Source organism: Anastrepha obliqua, chromosome 3 (assembly GCF_027943255.1).
Source record: "Anastrepha obliqua isolate idAnaObli1 chromosome 3, idAnaObli1_1.0, whole genome shotgun sequence".
NCBI classification, from domain to species: Eukaryota; Metazoa; Arthropoda; class Insecta; order Diptera; family Tephritidae; genus Anastrepha; species Anastrepha obliqua.
The window spans coordinates 80586100-80604463 of record NC_072894.1 but is presented as its reverse complement, the minus strand read 5'-3'; the positions used below and the strand labels follow the sequence as shown (position 1 = coordinate 80604463).

The 18364-nt window shown below is 36.0% G+C and overlaps 1 protein-coding gene across 11 annotated transcripts in view; it reads right to left on the bottom strand.

Moving 5' to 3' along the window:
* The window catches only part of LOC129240321 (muscle M-line assembly protein unc-89), a 237770-nt gene that overhangs the window by 37444 nt on the left and 181962 nt on the right, over positions 1–18364 (bottom strand). For 5 of the 11 annotated variants that reach the window (XM_054876050.1, XM_054876053.1, XM_054876054.1 and 2 more), the window contains 3 exons: positions 15159–15241; positions 14891–15071; positions 14167–14803 (listed from right to left, as the gene is read on the bottom strand). The exons of 3 other annotated variants lie outside the window; for them this stretch is intronic. In XM_054876050.1, the coding sequence (XP_054732025.1) occupies positions 14712–14803; positions 14891–15071; positions 15159–15241 (356 nt within the window). In that variant the 3' untranslated portion in view covers positions 14167–14711. Of the gene's footprint in view, positions 1–14165; positions 14804–14890; positions 15072–15158; positions 15242–18364 lie in introns of those variants that run through there. 3 more of the 11 variants (XM_054876058.1, XM_054876060.1, XM_054876051.1) reach the window with 2 other exon arrangements.

Below are 18364 nucleotides of genomic sequence, written 5' to 3'. Positions count from 1 at the left end.
ATTTGTTTAATTTGAGCTAATAAAAATAAACTCCAATTTGAAAGACCCTGTACAAATGTGTCTGTATATTATCGGTGCGCAAAGCAAATATCTAAACAGCAGCAAAAAGTTAAAAAAATCAGCAAAGTGGAATGACATCCGTGCCTGCAATGTCAAGGATTTCAACAAAGCGTTCATGATGAGAAAATTCGTGTTTGGGTTTGTGGGTCTGCGCGTAGTTTAAGATCTTTTCAGTCAGTCTAAGTTAGTGGTTTATATCGCATATGATACATATATATGTATGTGAGTATATATTTGAGTGAGTATATATTTGGGGATCTGCAGCATACAAGTTGTAGCGGCGAGGACATTAATCATGCCAAAATTGTTTACTCGTTGTAATTATTTTCGATTCATAAAAATTCACAGTTTTATTTTGTAGCGACAGTGAAAAAATATATTCTACGCCTCGTCTATTTATCATCAACATCTGCCACTTGCTTATTAAAAAATATAATCTGAGCGAGAGAATTGAATGAAAAATGGAACATACAAAAATTTACTGTTTATCAATTAGTTTAGTCAATTAGTAGCATGCCCATAACCAAGCTGGGGTTTGGCGGAAATTCTGATACCAAACAAGCATCATGCTTAGCACGATAAAAAATTTACAAAAAATTATAATCCAAACAATATAGCCACCCAAAAAATGCAAGTTGACCAGTTTGCCTGACTTGACACCAACTGATCTTTTAGAAAAGGATTTCAAGGAAGTTCAGATGAAATTGAATTTATGGCGTAAAATATGAAGTCCAAGAAAAGACCGAAAATAGTTTTCACAGCAATTGAACTGTGCCGTAAAGATACACTGCCGAAAATACTAGGTTGTTTAATAAGTTTGGCGGTTCGATAAGAAAAACACATTTTATGTTTGAAATACACTTTATTATTCAGTATAGTCTCCCTGAACGTCAAGCCACTTGTACCAGCGAGATTCCAATTTATGAATTCCATCCCTGAAGTGAGAATCGGGATGGGCTGTGAAATACACTCCACAGCTGTTATTACGTCATTTGATGAAAAACGCTATTCACGCATGCATTTTTTTTAGGTCAGGAAACAGATGGAAGTCACTGGGGGCCAGATCTGGTGAATACAGTGGATGCTACAACAATTCGAACTTCAATTCATGGATTTTATCCATCCAATAAATTGACAGATTGAAATGAAACTTCACATACGTTGATATCAAGAGTGCATCAACATAACAAAAAAAAAAAAAAAAAAATGGCTAGTAGCAACGGCCTCTTCTATCGAACCAAAAAACTTATTGATCAACTTATTACATAAATAATTTATTAACTATTTTAGCAAATATTCCCATAACAACCAGCGAGAATGAAAGAAAAGGTGTATGAGAATGGAAAACAAATTGAAGATACAATTTTATGAATTCATTTTCACGATTTCTCTATTACTACATATATTCTAAATGGGGTTATGAAGTAACTGATGGTCATATACATTATTAAATAAATCATAAACAAAACTTTCAAAGAAAAGTTAATACCACCTTAAAATCGGTAATAAAAAGAGGTATGGCCCACTATAAACATCTAGTTGAAAATGTTTAAAATTTTTTACTTCACCTAATAATAAATATGAACTCTATCGATTTGAAAAAAAGCATTATACTCGTATGAGCCGTTTTCTTTGAAAGTGGTGTAAGTGCATTTTATTTTATATGGAGATATTTAAGGTTTTGCATTTGAATATTTTATACTTTAAATGACTGCAAAAGGACTTAAACCACTATCAAAGTCAGCAAAATGTAAAAATCCTACATTTATAAAACGTTTACTGCGGGATTTCAATTGACACAAACCATTTTGTTTATAAAATTTCTTTTAAATGCGTCAACAATAAACAAATAACAAAATAAAAAACCTTTATTTCATTATTTACCATTCATCCAAAATTATTTATATTCTTACTATTAATCCATTTTATTTTTTTTCAATATGATCATGTTCTCCAAAATAGTAATTATATGATACAAACGTGTTAGTACAATATTTCTGTGGCCTTCCCCGTGAGAGCAATAAGTTGAATGATTTAAAATCCTCATTCTCACCAAATGAATTTTTATAGAATATTGTATTTTTAAAACTCTCCGAGTGTATTTCTGCCCTGAAAAAAGCTCCTCATAAAAAAAATCGTTCGGAGTCGGCTTGAAACTGTAGGTCCCTCCATTTGTGGAACAACATCAAGACGCACACCACAAATAAGAGGAGGAGCTTGGCCAAACACCCAAAACGAATATACGCGCCAATTATATATATATATATATATATATTAATATATATATATATATAAGTGAGGATAAATGGGTGCTAATAGAAAAGCCCACTTGGACAAAGAGGCAAAGAAAGAGAGAGAAGAACCGAACAGAGGGAAAAACGAAGAAGGGGCTGAGTTAGAGTAAAATGACAACCAAAACATTGGCTAATTACGAGTATATATGGGGCCCGCCATCTATCGTTACGGATTTGAACTAGGTATTATTTGAAGAATGGTAGCACTTAGCTGTCATCTGATTTGACAGAAAATTAGGTTTATTCTTCCGCTGAACGAAAAAGGGTTGTGTATACGCTCAAAGAACGCTGGGAAATATTGCGACACTACTTTGAAAATCATGGTAATGTTGCAGAATGTGTAAGAAAATTACGTACGGCAATGGGAAGAAGAGAAGCACCGAATGAAGCGTATGTGCGTTACTTTGCGAAAAAAGTAAGAGAAACTGGGTTGCTTATTGACAAACCAACGCGTGACCGAGAGTGTTCGTGAATCACCAGGAACATCAGTTCACCGTCGTTCTCAACAATTGGACATTTCGGAGACATCATTTTTGCGTAAAGACCTTGGTATGACGCCGTACAAAGTCCAATTGGTTCGGCAGCTGAACCAAACCGGAACCATCATTAACCGGAAGGATTGTACTTCAAAATAAAAAAAAAAACAGTTTGGAAAAATATTGAGTGGTTTCTTTTTTATAGCATTTTTAATTCCGTAAAGTTATATGGCGGACCCTGTAAATGCGTTAACTGCTTGAAGATGCTGATGCAATTCACTAGGTGATATTAAAGCCTGCTATATCCGCAGGTGTACAAAAAAGTGAGGGCCAAGATGTTTGAATCTTAACCCAGCGAGAGCAGGCCAGTTGAGGAGAAGGTGCTAAGATGAAGCCACTTCATTTTCCAGACATCTTCTGCGGAATGGACGTGAAGAAATCCTCTTTATTGAAGAACTTATGTTGTCTTTTAAGCACAAAAACTCTTTAAAACGTCTTAAATTCTTGTTTATAAAAAGTTTTTTTTATTAGAAATCAGTTATCTGCTCAATCATTTTTCCTAATGACATAATAAATTTATTTCCAAATACCCATTGACATCAGATTTCACATGGCACGTGTCACAAAGGGAATTAATTCTTCAAAGGTACTTGTATACGTGCATACATGCCCATTTTTTTTAAATTTTTGTAGCTGATCGAAAGTGCCACAAGAAGAAAGAAATGTTTCGTTCGCGAGGTGCCTTACTGCTGGTATGTGGGAAACCAAGAGTTCATGTTGTCAAAATAATAGTTTCGAAAGATATTGCCAAGTATTTCATGGCACTGCGCCAGCTGAGAAAATATTTCGTGGGCGACTTATAGATTTTCACAAATGTCTTTTGCACGGCGCCCGATGCCCGATGCACGATGTGTGATGTTAACGAATCTCCCCAGCCCAGAGCAGCTTTTGTGGGTGTGTGAATATGTATATACTTAATTCATATACACACATATACATTATCTCATGTACATATATTTTTATACACGAGAAAATGAATACAAGTAAGCAGCCGCTTATGGATATGTACACAAATGTGTTGCACAAATACAAATGCGCAAGCTAATATGTGTTGGTTCATCTTTGACATTTAGGTTTTCAGAAAATTTTCGATTTGTGCATTGTGGCGGCATCTGTGGTGATTTTTAGTCTGAAAGCTCTTTCAAAACATGTATGAAACTAGAAATAACACGAGATGGCGATGGTGGCGTAAATAAGTTGAATAGCGCAGACGTTGTTTTTTTTTAAATATTATGGCGAATGATCATAGTCGACAATAAGCGGGTTCTATATTTGTTAAATTAAGGAGATTAAGGAAAGCCATAGAAAACCATAGAAACCAAAGATTGTTAAGGTAGCCAAATCCATTTCAGTGAGATGAAAATGCTTTTTATCAACAAAAGAAAAACCTTAAATTATCAAAAATCAGCGGCCATTTGCAGCCACTCTAAACTGAATTAAATTTTTATTAAAACATTCGATTAATAGGCAAACATTTGTAATATTTCGCGCTGCCATTATTGTTGACGCAGGTGTATATCCAATATATTCTCGAATCTATTCAAAATTTACTTATGCTTTACTCTTCCGTCGTTTTTAATTCGACGCAAAATCAAGGCCATAAACAACAAGAAATATCCTGAATATGACAAAATCAGTGGACAAATATTAAAAGAACTACATGACGATGGAATAATATACTTAAAAAACATCTTTAACTCAACGATTAGACTAAAATATTTTCCCCTTCAGTGGAAAGTTTCAGAAATAATAGCATTGCCGAAACCAAATAAAGACGCCAGTAAACCATTATCATATAGACCTATAAGCCTCTTCCCAATTCTTTCAAAAGTATTTGAAAACTTGATCCATGATCGTCTTGACCCCATCAAGCGAAGAACATAATTCTCTCCCACCAGCTTGGGTTCCGACATTCGACCATCCAACAAGTGCACCGAGAAACTAACAAAATCATAAATGTAATTGACAAGAAAAACTACTGTGTCGCAATTTATCTCGACGTAGTGAAGGCTTTTGACAGCGTATGGCATCCAGGACAACGAGTACTATATAAGTTAAAACAAATATTCCCACTTGACTACTATCTATTACTTCAAAGTTACCTAAGCGGCGGGTACTTCTATGTTAAACATCAGGACGTATGCTCGGAGGTATTAAAAATGGATGCCGGAGTACAACAAGGCAGCGTATTGGGATCACTGTTGTATATAATTTTCACATATGACATTCCCTAACCAAATGATGACAGCATGATCGCTATCTTCGCCGACGACCTAGTATTAATTACGTCTGATAGGAATATATATATCGCTTCATCAAAGTTACAAAATCTAATTGACACAATGCTGACTTGGTTCGCAAAATGTGGAATCCAAGTGAAAGCAGAAAAAACGGTCCAAGTAATATATACGAATCGCAAACATAACCATCGTACGCTAACAATTAATAACAAAGTCATCACTCAAAACGCAAAAGCTAAGTACCTGGGCATGATCTTTGAAGCAAAACTGACCTGGAAGGACCAGACAACTGTATGACTACTCAGCAAGGACTCAAAACTATCAGTATACAACAAACTACTACATCACAATACCCATCTGGGACAGCAAGCAAATCAAATATACAAATAATACAACAACTTCAATCAAAAATCTTAAGGACTATCGTAACCTTGGTATATAACAAATGAAGACTTACACCGCGACCTAAAAATTGATTCCATAAAAGACGTAATCTAGAAATACAGCACGAAACACACACAAAAATTACTAACGCATTCGAACAAAGAGGTACAAAAATTACCGTACATGGAGCTGCTGCAGAAATTAATACTAAAGCGAATCACACCAACAGCATTAGCAGATACAAAAACTATTTGGACAAACTAAAAGTAAGTATATTACTGTTGCTAATATATTAAATGTAAGCTATGTAACTATTCATCGAAACATGTTATTTAAATGCTGATTTCAAGTAACAATAAATCTCCACAATAAAAATTGGGAAATTAAAAAAAAAAAAACAATTCAGAGTTAAAAAGGGAAAAAATATTTCAATGTAAATTTATATTATTATATTATTTATATTTCAATGTAATAAAATAAACCCAGTTCAAAATATTTAGTCCCAGTTTTAGTAAACCTGGGTTTATCGCGAGACTATGAGTATGCGCCAATATTTTTAAGATTCAGTCTTGAATTCCTGTGCATTTTATAAACTGTGATTGAAATAAACAAGTTACCTGTGACCTGTTACAAGTGACCTGCCGCTAGAATTGTTTACCGAGCTAGGGTTTTATGAACACCCCATGTTTTCTGTGTTTTTTCTCAATTGTTTGCGTTGTATGGTAACTTTTTACCATTTTTTGTTAAGGGGGAAGTCTACTGTGACAAGGGGAAAAACAGGCTTATTTTCCGGATTTTATTTCTAACAAAATATTGCTCGTACATAAAATCTATTTAAACTCTTATCTTTATTATATATTTAAGTTTTTGAAAAAAAAATTTTAAGTCAAAATATTCAAAATGGCCGCTGTGGCACTTCTGCAAGCGCAGGTCCGCTTTTCTTAGGTGCCTAAACGGTGTACATGAAATCTTACGTTTCGGTGATCTAAAACAAAAAAACAAAATATTGTTATCATATACATAGTATTGACTCTCGTCTGACGTAGGATTATGTCGACAAAAAATTTTGGCGTTGAAAAAAAATTCTTGAAATTTTTTTCTTTTTTTTTGCCTAAAATTGATGTTACTATTGTTTATAACAATTTAACAAATAACGATATCAAAAAAATCCTATGTCAGACGAGAGACACTATTACAGAGAATATATAATTAAATTTTTAAGCTGATTCATTTATCAGAACTCGAGATATCGTGTACACCGTATACAAAAACTTAGTTTCGAGAAAAATGCGTTTAAAGTTTCAGTATTAGCAGGTACGCGCTTTGGAGCGCTTCGGGAAAAGGTCGAAATTTCAACGAAGAAAAATTTAGCCAGCTGTAACACAAATTGTACCTTATTTAAGAGGGTTCAAAGTATTTTTTAAGCTAATAAAAAAAAAATTGATTTTTTGAAAAATTCACAGTAGACTTCCCCCTTAACAGAACGAATTATAATATAATAATCAAGGTTTAATTGATGGCAGTCACTTAAACTCGCTCCTTTTGCTCGATTATGGACCACGTTTGGGATGTTAAAGGTCTTTATGGATGGTATACTTAGTCCTGCCATAAGTTCTGGTACGAGTTAAGTGCGTTATATATTTGCAATTATAATATATTATTATACTTTTTTAATTAAGTTAGTTTTATTTAATCATATAAATATTAAAAAGAATTTCCAAATTTTCATTCGAAATGGTCACCACTTGCTTTTGCACAAGCCTTCGAACGATTGGGCCATTCAGCTATTGTATCATGCACGGTTTCCATGGATATTGGCGTCGCTGCTCGAAGAAAAGATTGCTTGAGACTCTCCAAATTTCTGCGAGGTCTTCGACGGGCCAAGTTCTCCAATTCTGACCACAAACTGGAATCCAGTGGATTCAGATCTGAACTTCCAGACATCTAATCTTCTGCGGCTATGAACCCAGGAACATTGTTTTTAGCCCCTAGTGGGTGGTTTTTGCTTTATGGGGTGGAGCGGAATCTTGCTGGAAGACCCAACGCTCTCCATTGAAGGGAGTACTGCTCAATTGCTTGACCACGCGTTGAAGACATCCTCCTTGTACGCATTTCCGCCCCGATCTTAACCCCTTTTTCGCAGAAATGAAGAGATTTAATCTTTACAAGACACTCCCACCAAACCATTACGGAGGCTAGATGGTGACTGCGCTGAACCCTTGAACCAATATTTTTTGCTCCTTTAGAAGTTTTAGCACATATTTTGTCGTTTTGTTTTTTAAAAACTTCTTCAACTGTGAAAATTTTCTTATCTGTGAAAATAATATTTTCATTGCTGTAGGCCGCGTGCCACTGAAGAAGCTGTTTGCATTTTTCGAGTCTAATTTTCTTCAAGCGCATTGTCAGAAGATGACCAGTCAAGCAACGGAAGGTTTCCATGTGGAGATCATTTCTAATTAGTCTTGACGTGGATCTGGTCGATACATTAATTTCTCTGGACAAGATTTTCTGCTTTGTAAGGGATTTCTGCAAACTCTTTCTCGAACGTCATTTATTGCTTGACTGGTTCGAACCGCGCGAGGACGACCACTTCTTCTTCTGTCTGTCACAGAAGACGTTTGGAAAAAGCGATTGATTGTGTGGTAATCAAACATTCTCGAAATATGAATTTTTTTTCAACAATTCATAAATCTCACTTGCACTTTTACCAGACTTATGAAATGCAATCACTGCAATGCGTTCTTCCCTACATCATTGTTAACAAGCGACATTTGCCGCGAAACTGTGTATAATTTATGAGTAGACAATGCATTCGAACAAAAGCAGAAATAACGAATTTGTTTTCGTCGTATGCATTCTAAAATTTGTCACAGAATTTATGGCAATGTTAAGTATGCTTACAAACCAGCTTCGCTTTACCACCTGGAAGCCAACATGCAACGTGTTATTGGTAGGCTACACTAGAAAAATTGGAGCAAAATGAGATCAGCAGAGTGGTCTTCATGGGATTCAGTCTAGGTGGTTTTATGCTTGAAATTATTTATAAACATTATATGCCATAAACGCTACAAGGTAAAAACGCTAAACCATTTTCTTGTTAATTGAAAAATTAGCAAAGTTAAAAAATGGTCGCTACGAGATTGCTAGAAAATTCCTGATTTTCGCATCTGCAAAATCTCGTATGGAGGTCACACTCCAACTACTAGGCTGTGTGAGCATCACCGAACTACGTGCCCTGCAACTTTCGAGACTCTTCTAAGAATACCTCCTCTGATAATAAACTAATAAATAAATAATTGACGCTGTCACTTCCGTTAGGTGTTTCGCCGAACTCCTCCTCTTATTTTTGGTGTGCGCATTGCTGTTGTTCCACAAATGGAAGGACTTACAGTTTTAAGCGGACTACGAACAAGAAATGACTTTTTATGAGGAGCGTTTTCATGGCAGAATACACTCGGAGATTTGGTATTGCCTGACAAGGGGCGACCGCTATTAAAAAAAACTTTTCCTATCATTTTGGTGTTTCATGCATGGAGATTCGGACCTACGCACTCATTCAGCTATGGGGGACGTAAGACTCTTTGCCAGGACAAAATAGATGAATCAATATAAATATTATACGAAGAGATAGGCTAATACGATGAGCATTGTGAACCGGTACCATACGAGATTTCACTTCCCTCAAAATTGGAAATTCTTAAAAAATGAAGACAAAAACATTAAAGAGATAGAATAGTCATATACTTATGGTATACTGATGGTTCCAAGATCAAACATGGGACCAGAACAGACATTCAAAATACATGCATATTACTCAGGATGCGTAGATGCTATAGAACTATGGTATAGTATACAGACAGTGAAGGGCTAAGTTCTCTTCTTCTACATACACTCGAACAGTAGCATGATTCAATAATAAAAGGTTTGCTCAGTAAGCAGCTTTCTCATTCCCTCTTGACAAATCGGCTCCCTTAGCAAGACACTGGGTGGCTAACTCTAGAATTTTTTAGCAAAAGTGGAAGAAAAGTAAAATTTGTAGGAAAAACATTTCGTTTTCAAAAGGGTGTATAAGCACTTCCTCGGTATATCCGTAACCAAAACGAAAAACATCCTAACATACAGCTTAAATCAGGATATCCTAGAGCATATTTTTGGGGCAATGAACGTGAAAGATGGACGTTTTGACAATTTGAATCCGATGTCTTTCAAATACAGGTTTGGGGAGTACTTACTAGGTTACACTAAAGATACATAAGTTACCAATAAGAGTCCATTTAACAATATGTAATTAATCACAGCCTCCTGATGGCAGATGGAGAGTGGTTATGAGGAGAGATTATGAGGAGTTTCTTTCATTGCAGAAGTGCACTCGGAGGGGTGTTTCATGCCCGGAATAGTTTTCAGTAGTTAGGAATGTAAAAATAATCTCGACTTGGGCTTCAAAACTCCACACTTACGTGAGTATGTTCACTGCTTGTTGTTAGTCAACTACATTTATGATGAGTTTGCTTCTCCTATGAAAGGAAAGGGCCATAATGCTTAGGTAATATAATAGCGTCATATTGGCAAAACTTCCCAACTTCGTGAGCGGTTTTCAATTTAAAAATTAATTCACAAAATATCAATCTGGGTTTTACTTAATAACCTTTTTTTTAATATCATTCCCGGCAATTTTCGTTTGTACCATTTATAATTAAAGTAAAAGCAAAACATTTTTGCTACCATTTTTAAAAACAGGGATTTAATTTTTCCACTTTCTTCGCCCTTCTTAAATGCGACCTTTTGTAAGGGAGTGTCAAAATTCTAATGTCACAAGTGAGCAAACCTTTAATAATTGAATCATGGAACAGTAGGACGATGCTCCTGGCCGCGAAAACACATGACGTCGTCTTTAAGTTGATCTGGCGTTGGTTTCAACTCTTAATATACTACATTTTACTGGTAGTTGATGAGGAAGCTGTTTCTCTAATCTTACCAGATTCGACGTCTTCTTACTGTTCATTGACATGCAGTACTAAAATTTGAGCGTAGCATTTTTTTCTATGAGGGTTGTGTGACGAAGAACAGAAAACTCTAGAGTCCATAATTTGTACTTTGGCAACTCGCCAAATGCCCATGCGAGGTTCCTCAATGGTATGTGGGTCAGTGAATCCATAAAGTGGTGTAGAGGCTTGATGCAAAATATCAACTCTGGTCGCATCGGTTAGATGATTCGCCGCTTTCTAATTATAAGACTTTTCTAACTCTTTGGTTCGTTGTAGTAATAAAACTTGGAGCAGAGGAACTAATCTAGCTTCGTACTCATTACAATGAATAATTTTTACACAAAAAGAGCACTATGTTATTGTTATCGGGCTAGTTTCCATTTAAAACTTTACACGTCATCTAACTTTTTTGCAATTTTTTAATATAGATTCTTTATGAGGTGTCGAAGAGAAAACCTCATGGTCTTTTGTGTCCTGTTATTATATCTACTACAAATTTTATTTGAAAGCCTCGGTCAAAAGAAATGTTTGTTTCCCCAATAATCTCTTCAATTGATCCAAATCGCTTACAGCTGGCCCATTACTTTATATTTAGAAACAAAACAAAAAAAGTTATAGTGAGCCTAACAAAGGAAGGCTTTGGCCCTTTTATGCTTTGATGCCCCACAAGACCACCGCGGTGTCGGTTATGTTGTCCAGGATAGTGTTTGTTGTCGATTACCGATATATTTTTCATATCCAAACATTAATGTAAAACTGATATCAATGATGTATATGATAGGTTTGTACCCTTTTAAAGTTTGCGTGCCGTAGATATTATTGATAATTTTTGGCGTGGATGATCTAAATTGGGTGATCGTGCGTTTGGCCTTCTTTGTGCTGGTGGAACCGGAAATATCGAAATTACAGAAACTGAACTTAAAAAATCTCCATTGGCTTTTACGAACTTCGAAGGCCCTTGGGTAAACACCGCAGATGTTTTTGGTAGCAACTGCTGCATTAATAAACTTGTGAAACTCCAAAAGTATGCAATGGCGAAAGAAAATTCAAGGTCTAAGTTTTCACAACTAAACAAGTCACAGTAACATTCAAATGTCTCTGGCATGACTTTCAACTACGCAATGAACTAATAAACACTCAACACGCATGTGCAGAAATTACATTAATTTTCAGTCACCCTAATACACTTATTTTAATTTTTACGAAAACGCTTGAAGTGATCTGCTATAAATTGCTACAAGAATGAAACTATTAGACAGATCTGTCAGAAAATTAGGGTGCGGTTTCTTGAAAAAATTTCTGCACAAATTAAATATTTGATTTGAATTACTTGTTTGCTAACGCTGCTGCAATAACAAAAACTAGAAGGCGCCAATGGATATTTTTAAAATATAAGTATTTTTTTACGTTTTTTCCCACACTACTTGACAAACAAAATTTTCGACATAAAATTACTGTAAAATATAGCTTCATGCAAAATAAGCTATAAAGTAGCTATTGAGTATAGTTTGAAAGCTATAAGCCAAAAATGGCAGTAAAAATTATATTTTCTGGACATTTACCCCATTTTGAGGCACTGCAGGCAGTCTTATTTACTCTTTTAATTACGCTGAATACACTAATGCATAACTTCAAATGGTTCACGAGATATAGCCATAAGAAAAATGCATTTTCTGTGGAAAAAGTACCTAAAATCCATTATCTAGTAAAATATTCAGAAGACGATAAACTTGGAGCTAAACCAAAAACACCCAAAAGAGGTGTTATTATAATTATTATTATTAGGCTACTGCGCACTGCAACCAAGGTAGATCTATAGTGCAAAGCCTGCTGAGGTACCCTATATTTTAAGGCTTTTTTTAAATTTTAGTACATTCTATGGTTTATTGTTCCATAGTTTATATGGAGGCGCAGCAGTATCACAAAAGTGCTGTAGCCGTTTTCTTCACAGTGCACATTTGCAAAGAATGTATTCTGAAATTTCAGTGTTTATTTCACAAAATCGGCAGATGATGGTCTCAGAGAGGTCAATTTTGTTTAAGTGATGTATCAGGCTACAGTGGCCTGTGAAGTAACCAGTTAAAAATCTTAAGAATACTCTGCTAAGTGAAAGTAGCTTATCAGAAATTTCTCTGTCCGGCGTTAGGAATTGTTTCGCTTGTCGCTGACCGATAAAGTTTCGCAAGTGTTCAACGAACTTCTTCACCTCCCACCACCTCAGAGTTTCGTTGATGTGGCCATTGTTAGTCTACAGAAAGGTTTAGGACCAATAAGGGGCATGTTTGCTGACTTCGGTAAATATTTACAGAAATGAAAGCCAAAACTTGGCCAAATTTTTGTTTTCATTTCCAGGAATTTATTGACTCACCCTTGTACGAACTTTGACTTGTATGGAGTTGGGGAATAAGTCCATAGCGTTTTTATATTTTCTTTTATTTTATAATTGTATTCATAAGTATTCATTATTTATAAAGTATTCATTCAATAGAACTCTTTCCACTCTACAAAACTACTCATTTTTTTTAGTTTTGAGGCTTAGAAATGGAAAACCCAGAAGGCAAAAATCGACATTTTCGACACCTGCTCTTCTCTGCTTTTCATCGAGGTCTAAAGTCTGTCATAGCAGCCCGAGCGACGTATATGGAGAAGGTGTCATAGGCGAGTCTACAGCACGGAAATGGTTTGCAAAGTTCAAAAATGGCGACATTGACGTCGATGACACTTCCCGCAGCGGAAGGCCTTCTAAATTCGATGAAGAACGTCCCAAATCACTTTTGAAGGAAAACAGTCGCCAAACCAGTCGTGAGTTGGCTGAAAAAATGCACTGAGATTATAAAATGATTCTCAATCACCTTCATTCAATAGGATTTACCGAAAAATTGGGAAACTGGGTGCTTCACGAGCTCAACGAAAAAACAAAGAAAATCGCCTTCAAATTGCATCTAAGCATCTCGCCCGCCATCGAGCAACACGCCCTCATGAATAACGCTTTTTGTCGTCACGGGAGAAAGGAAAGAAGAAAGGAGTGGGTGGCTCCAGGAGGTACGACAAAGCCGAGAGTCAAGCCGGATCTTCATCCAAAGAAGTTTATGATATGTGTTTGGTGGGACTGAAAGGGCATGGTGCACAGGGAAATGCTCGAAAAGAATACCACGGTCAACTACACTGCCAAGCTACACCGCATGAATGAGGCTATTAGACTGAAAAGACCTGATCGACATGGTCAAACCATACTCCTTCACGACAACGCCAGGCCACATGTTGCACAAGTCGTCAAAGTCGCACTCCAAAAGCTCGAGTGGGAGGTCCTTCGGCATCCGCCGTATTCTCCGGACCTTGCCCTGTCAAACTATATGAAGGGCGTTACCTTCGATAACAAAGAGGTCTTTAAAAACTGTCTCAACAACTTCGTTGACACCAGACCAAGCGGAACGGCATCAACAAATTGGTCGAGAGGTGGGAAGAGGTTGTAAAAAGCAGCGGCGAATATATAATTGATTAACTTATTGATATAATTATTGTGTTTTGTTTAAATAGGAGTCTTCAGTAAAAACGCTGCGAACTTATTCCCCAACCTAATATGTAGTATAAATGTCACGCCCTAAGGTTAGAGAGATAATCTCTGTTTTTTCATAACATATTATACATGATTAAATTTTTCCTCAAAAGAAATTTTCACGAATAATTTATTGAAATAATAATAATAATAATCATAAAAACACATGTAATACTATTGTTATATAAGCATAAATAATGACAAGTTCGGCACATAAAGAACAAATTTTAAATTCGGCTTAATAGCTGTGTGATAGCTTCTTTGCTCATATGAATGAATAATAGAGTATTTAAATATTTTGCAAGTAAACTCAGTCCGAGTAATCGAAATACGCCAATTAACGCGTGAAGACGGTAAAAGCAAAATGTATTTGTGGAGTTTTCACTGGCATACATACATGCATACTTATGTACATATTTTCGTGAATTCCATATGTGTATGTTTGTATGCATGTATGTATGTAATTATGTGCGTACGCGCAATGAACATAAAATTGAAGCACAACGAGTACACTAAAACATTTTGTCATTAACTTCTAGAGACATATTAAAAATCTGGAAATTTTCACATATTCCGCATTAATCATAGATTTTATACATCCCAATTAGCGCTTATTTTAGGTTAAAAATTCCTCATTTCTTGTCACAAAAACGCATTCATAAACGTTTGGTTTGCACGAGCAGTTGCCCGGAAGTGGTGACTGTGCCTAAGGGATTCGTCGCGGTGCAGGCGTAAACACCGGCATCATCTAGAGTAATGAAATCAGAGAAAAATAAAAAAGTTATTTTTTTTTGTAACTAAAAAACATTGAATTTGCTTATGTGCGTATATTTACCAGGGTAAGCTTGTGGTATGGTCAAACGACAGACACCGTTACGATATTCAATAACATGTTTAGGACTGTTCTGCATTTCGATGCTATTGCGGCTCCATGTTACATTCGATGGCGGATGCGATTGGACGATGCATTCGAAGCGTGCACACTGACCCACCATAACCGCGTATTCTTTCAATGGCTAAAGTGCGGGAGAGTAGTGAAATATGAGTTTCGTCAAAAATGTGCAAATTAGGTAACAAATTTTTTTATTGCCAACTGTACTTACTGTTATGAATTGTGGCGGTCTCTTCGGATAGTCGTCGCGATTCAGATGTGCATTCACTGGTACATCCGATGGTAGATCTGATACTGTGATATTATTTATATTTTGGTAAAGTATTACAGTTATTTGTGCATTTTTTTTTTCTTTTTTTTTTTTTAATATGAGAGTTATTGCTATTGAGTATTCGATTCTTTATAAACTTTAAAGCGCATACACTTATTTCAATAAAAGCGTAACACTTACATGGCAAGCAGCGCGAGCATAAAAACACTTCGAAAATACATGCGCAATTACAAATACAAACACAAAATAAAATTATAAAACGAGCTGCATGCAGTCAGTGCGAAAAGCAACAAGGTAACATTCGCCAAGTAGAAATAATCTTGTACGGGGTTTGTTAAAAAAATGCGATTTTTCAAATTTCGCAAACTTTGTATACTCAAATTTCGAGATTTTTCAACCTTTATTTGAACAAACCTCATATTAAAGTTATTTGCGTGTAGGGTGGAAGTAGAAAAAATGTATCGATATTTTTGTTAATGTAATGCGTCGTTGTTCTTGTAGTAGTGCATCAAGCCCTGCACTGACAGGGTAGGTAGGCCCAGGAAACTTGTTGTTTCGACAGGTTCGGTTCAGAAGGAGAGTGGTGTTGGGTGAATGGGTTTAAGGGGGCGTGTGAATAGTTGGTTAGTGTCGTGTGGCATACCTTCGCATGCCGATCATACTTATATATTGAGTATGTCGGGGTCGATTCTGAATAAGTAGAAGTTTAACCTGCTACAACATCCAGAACATAATTGAACCAAAGTTACGCGGGCCTCAAGAGCCAGCTGGAGCTCTTCGTCTACAATGGGTGGTGGTTGGACCCGGGCGTTTAGGAAGGTAGTAAAATACTCCCGTTGAAGGTTGTTTAACACCTATCTATATACTGCCCGATCCAGTAGTTGAAGTCTTGCCTGGCCTGGATGCCTGCTGAAGCGCTTGAGAGGTGCCTCAGTCTCCAGCAAGTGCCTGCAGAGGCATTTTACCATGCTCCTAGCATGGATACCTCGTTGCGTAGATGTTGTAGGTGGGATATTAAGAGGCATGCCATGGCTATCCTGGTGGCAGTATTCAGACAAATCTGAAGCTTTATCCACTTCGAATCACTAGTACCAGGCGCCAATGTGATGCGTCGAATAGTTTGCATAGATATACATAATGCATTGTATCGTATTGCTTAAGCGAGTTGCGTTAAATTTTCTACTCGTCTGTAAATATGCAGCAAGTTGCGTTTTTCGTTTATCCGTTCATTTGCTAGCAAATTGCTGCATATCCCCAAATCGAATATGTTTTATTAAACATTATGCATTGTATCTAGCTCGTCAACACCTAATCTAATAATATCTACTTTTCGGTCCAACCCTGTCGAAACATCCCCTTTTTAGGCTCTGTTGTTAATGAAAACTCCCGATTGTTGTTTTCAGCGCTCTAAGCAAGCTGATGCTACAACAACAGCAAGTTCTTTCCAAAAGCATAAAACACACAGAGAGTCCCCAAAGCCAATTAAATAAATTTAATAAAAGGTAAATAGGCATACCTCAGTTCCGGTAACTATTCTTTTCTTCACGCTATCCTCGTTACCCTTACTCTCCCTAAGCTAATCACGTTTCGTTGTTCAAAGTTAGGGTGTTGTAAATGTATAAATTTATGTTAATCATCAAGTTCAAAATTCAGTCTTGGGTAGGATTGTCATAAATCGCGCTTAGAGCCATCCATATTAGATTGTTTTCGTCAGACTTTCAGTAAATGCCAAAATTGCGCTTAAGTGGGTACAGACTCTCGGGACTACCTACCTACCCAATGAATTTATTTTCGGTTCGGATTTCATATCTGTTTTTGTTAGACAAGGTCAAAGATTTTGAGACCTCATTGACTTTTTAATATCAAAGCAAAGCATGTTTTTTGCAACCACCGGACACCACTCATTCACAGCGCGTGATTGGGTCAGGAGTTTTTAAAATTATAAATCGTAGTATTTCTATGTAGAGAAGAATTTTTGTGCCAGCTTTATTTAAGCCTCATATTAATCCGCCTTCCCTCTATAATAAATGTATTACAAGTGGCATTTTGCTTGCTCTAACCACTCACGTGTCTTTCAAAAAAGACTCAAAGATGTACGTAGTGAATAGTCCCTAGACGGAAACATTTTTGTGTAGACACATTTACAATTTTACACCATAGAACAAATTCGTAATATTTTGGTGGAAATTGTCATCCGAAAGAGTTGACAATTCAAAGGTTGATGAAACAATTTTAAGAAACTATTTCTGGCAGACCAAAAACTGGACCTCTTGTTGAGAATTTGACTGCTACTTCGTAGAACAAAGTGTTGCTGAACAACCTTCAATACCGAAGTTCTCAACAACTAGGCATTCATGAATAAACTGTTTGGCGGATTTTACCTGTAAAATGATGTAATTTTTCACACGTGATAGTTAAGAGCCTATTTTGAATATAAAATTATTTTAAAACATCTTCTAGACGCGCCTTTTGAAATATCCTTTATTATTATACCTCTTCTTTTCACCAAGCTTAACGCTTGGCGAATAGTTGAAGCAACTGGTATAAATGAGTTTTATGAGGTATAACCATAGTCGCTAGTGGCGAGTCTTGCTCGATAACTTTGTTGTTGCTTTCACATGCAAATTCTTCGTCAAGTGAGTGATAGCGAACAGGAAAGTGGCGAATAGAAGATGCTAATTATTTCGCATTTTAACTTCATTTCACTTACTAGGTAAATACCTAATTCCTATACAAATGAAAATCGCTTCGTGTAAACAGGATAGGTAATTTTTTCACATTCAACTTTTGTTTCAACTACTCGTCTGTGGAATTGCCTGTAAAATCACTCATTTAAACACGCTTTGATAGTCAGTAGCTTACCCTTTTTAAAAATATATAAATATATACATATGTGTGTATATGTATGTATATAGTAGGATAGTTTTAACACACACACAACATGCTTTAACTTAGGATGCAAAAATTAAACACAAAAATACTATTTTCATATTCAAAATAAGTATTCGAACTTCTACTCTACGACGCTTTAATTATAATATATAATCCACTATTAGATTCATACCTGGAAGAACCTCGATTTTCTAGACAACATAGATTTATTACACATACAACATCAAGGGAGATGCCAAAAATGTTGGAATTTC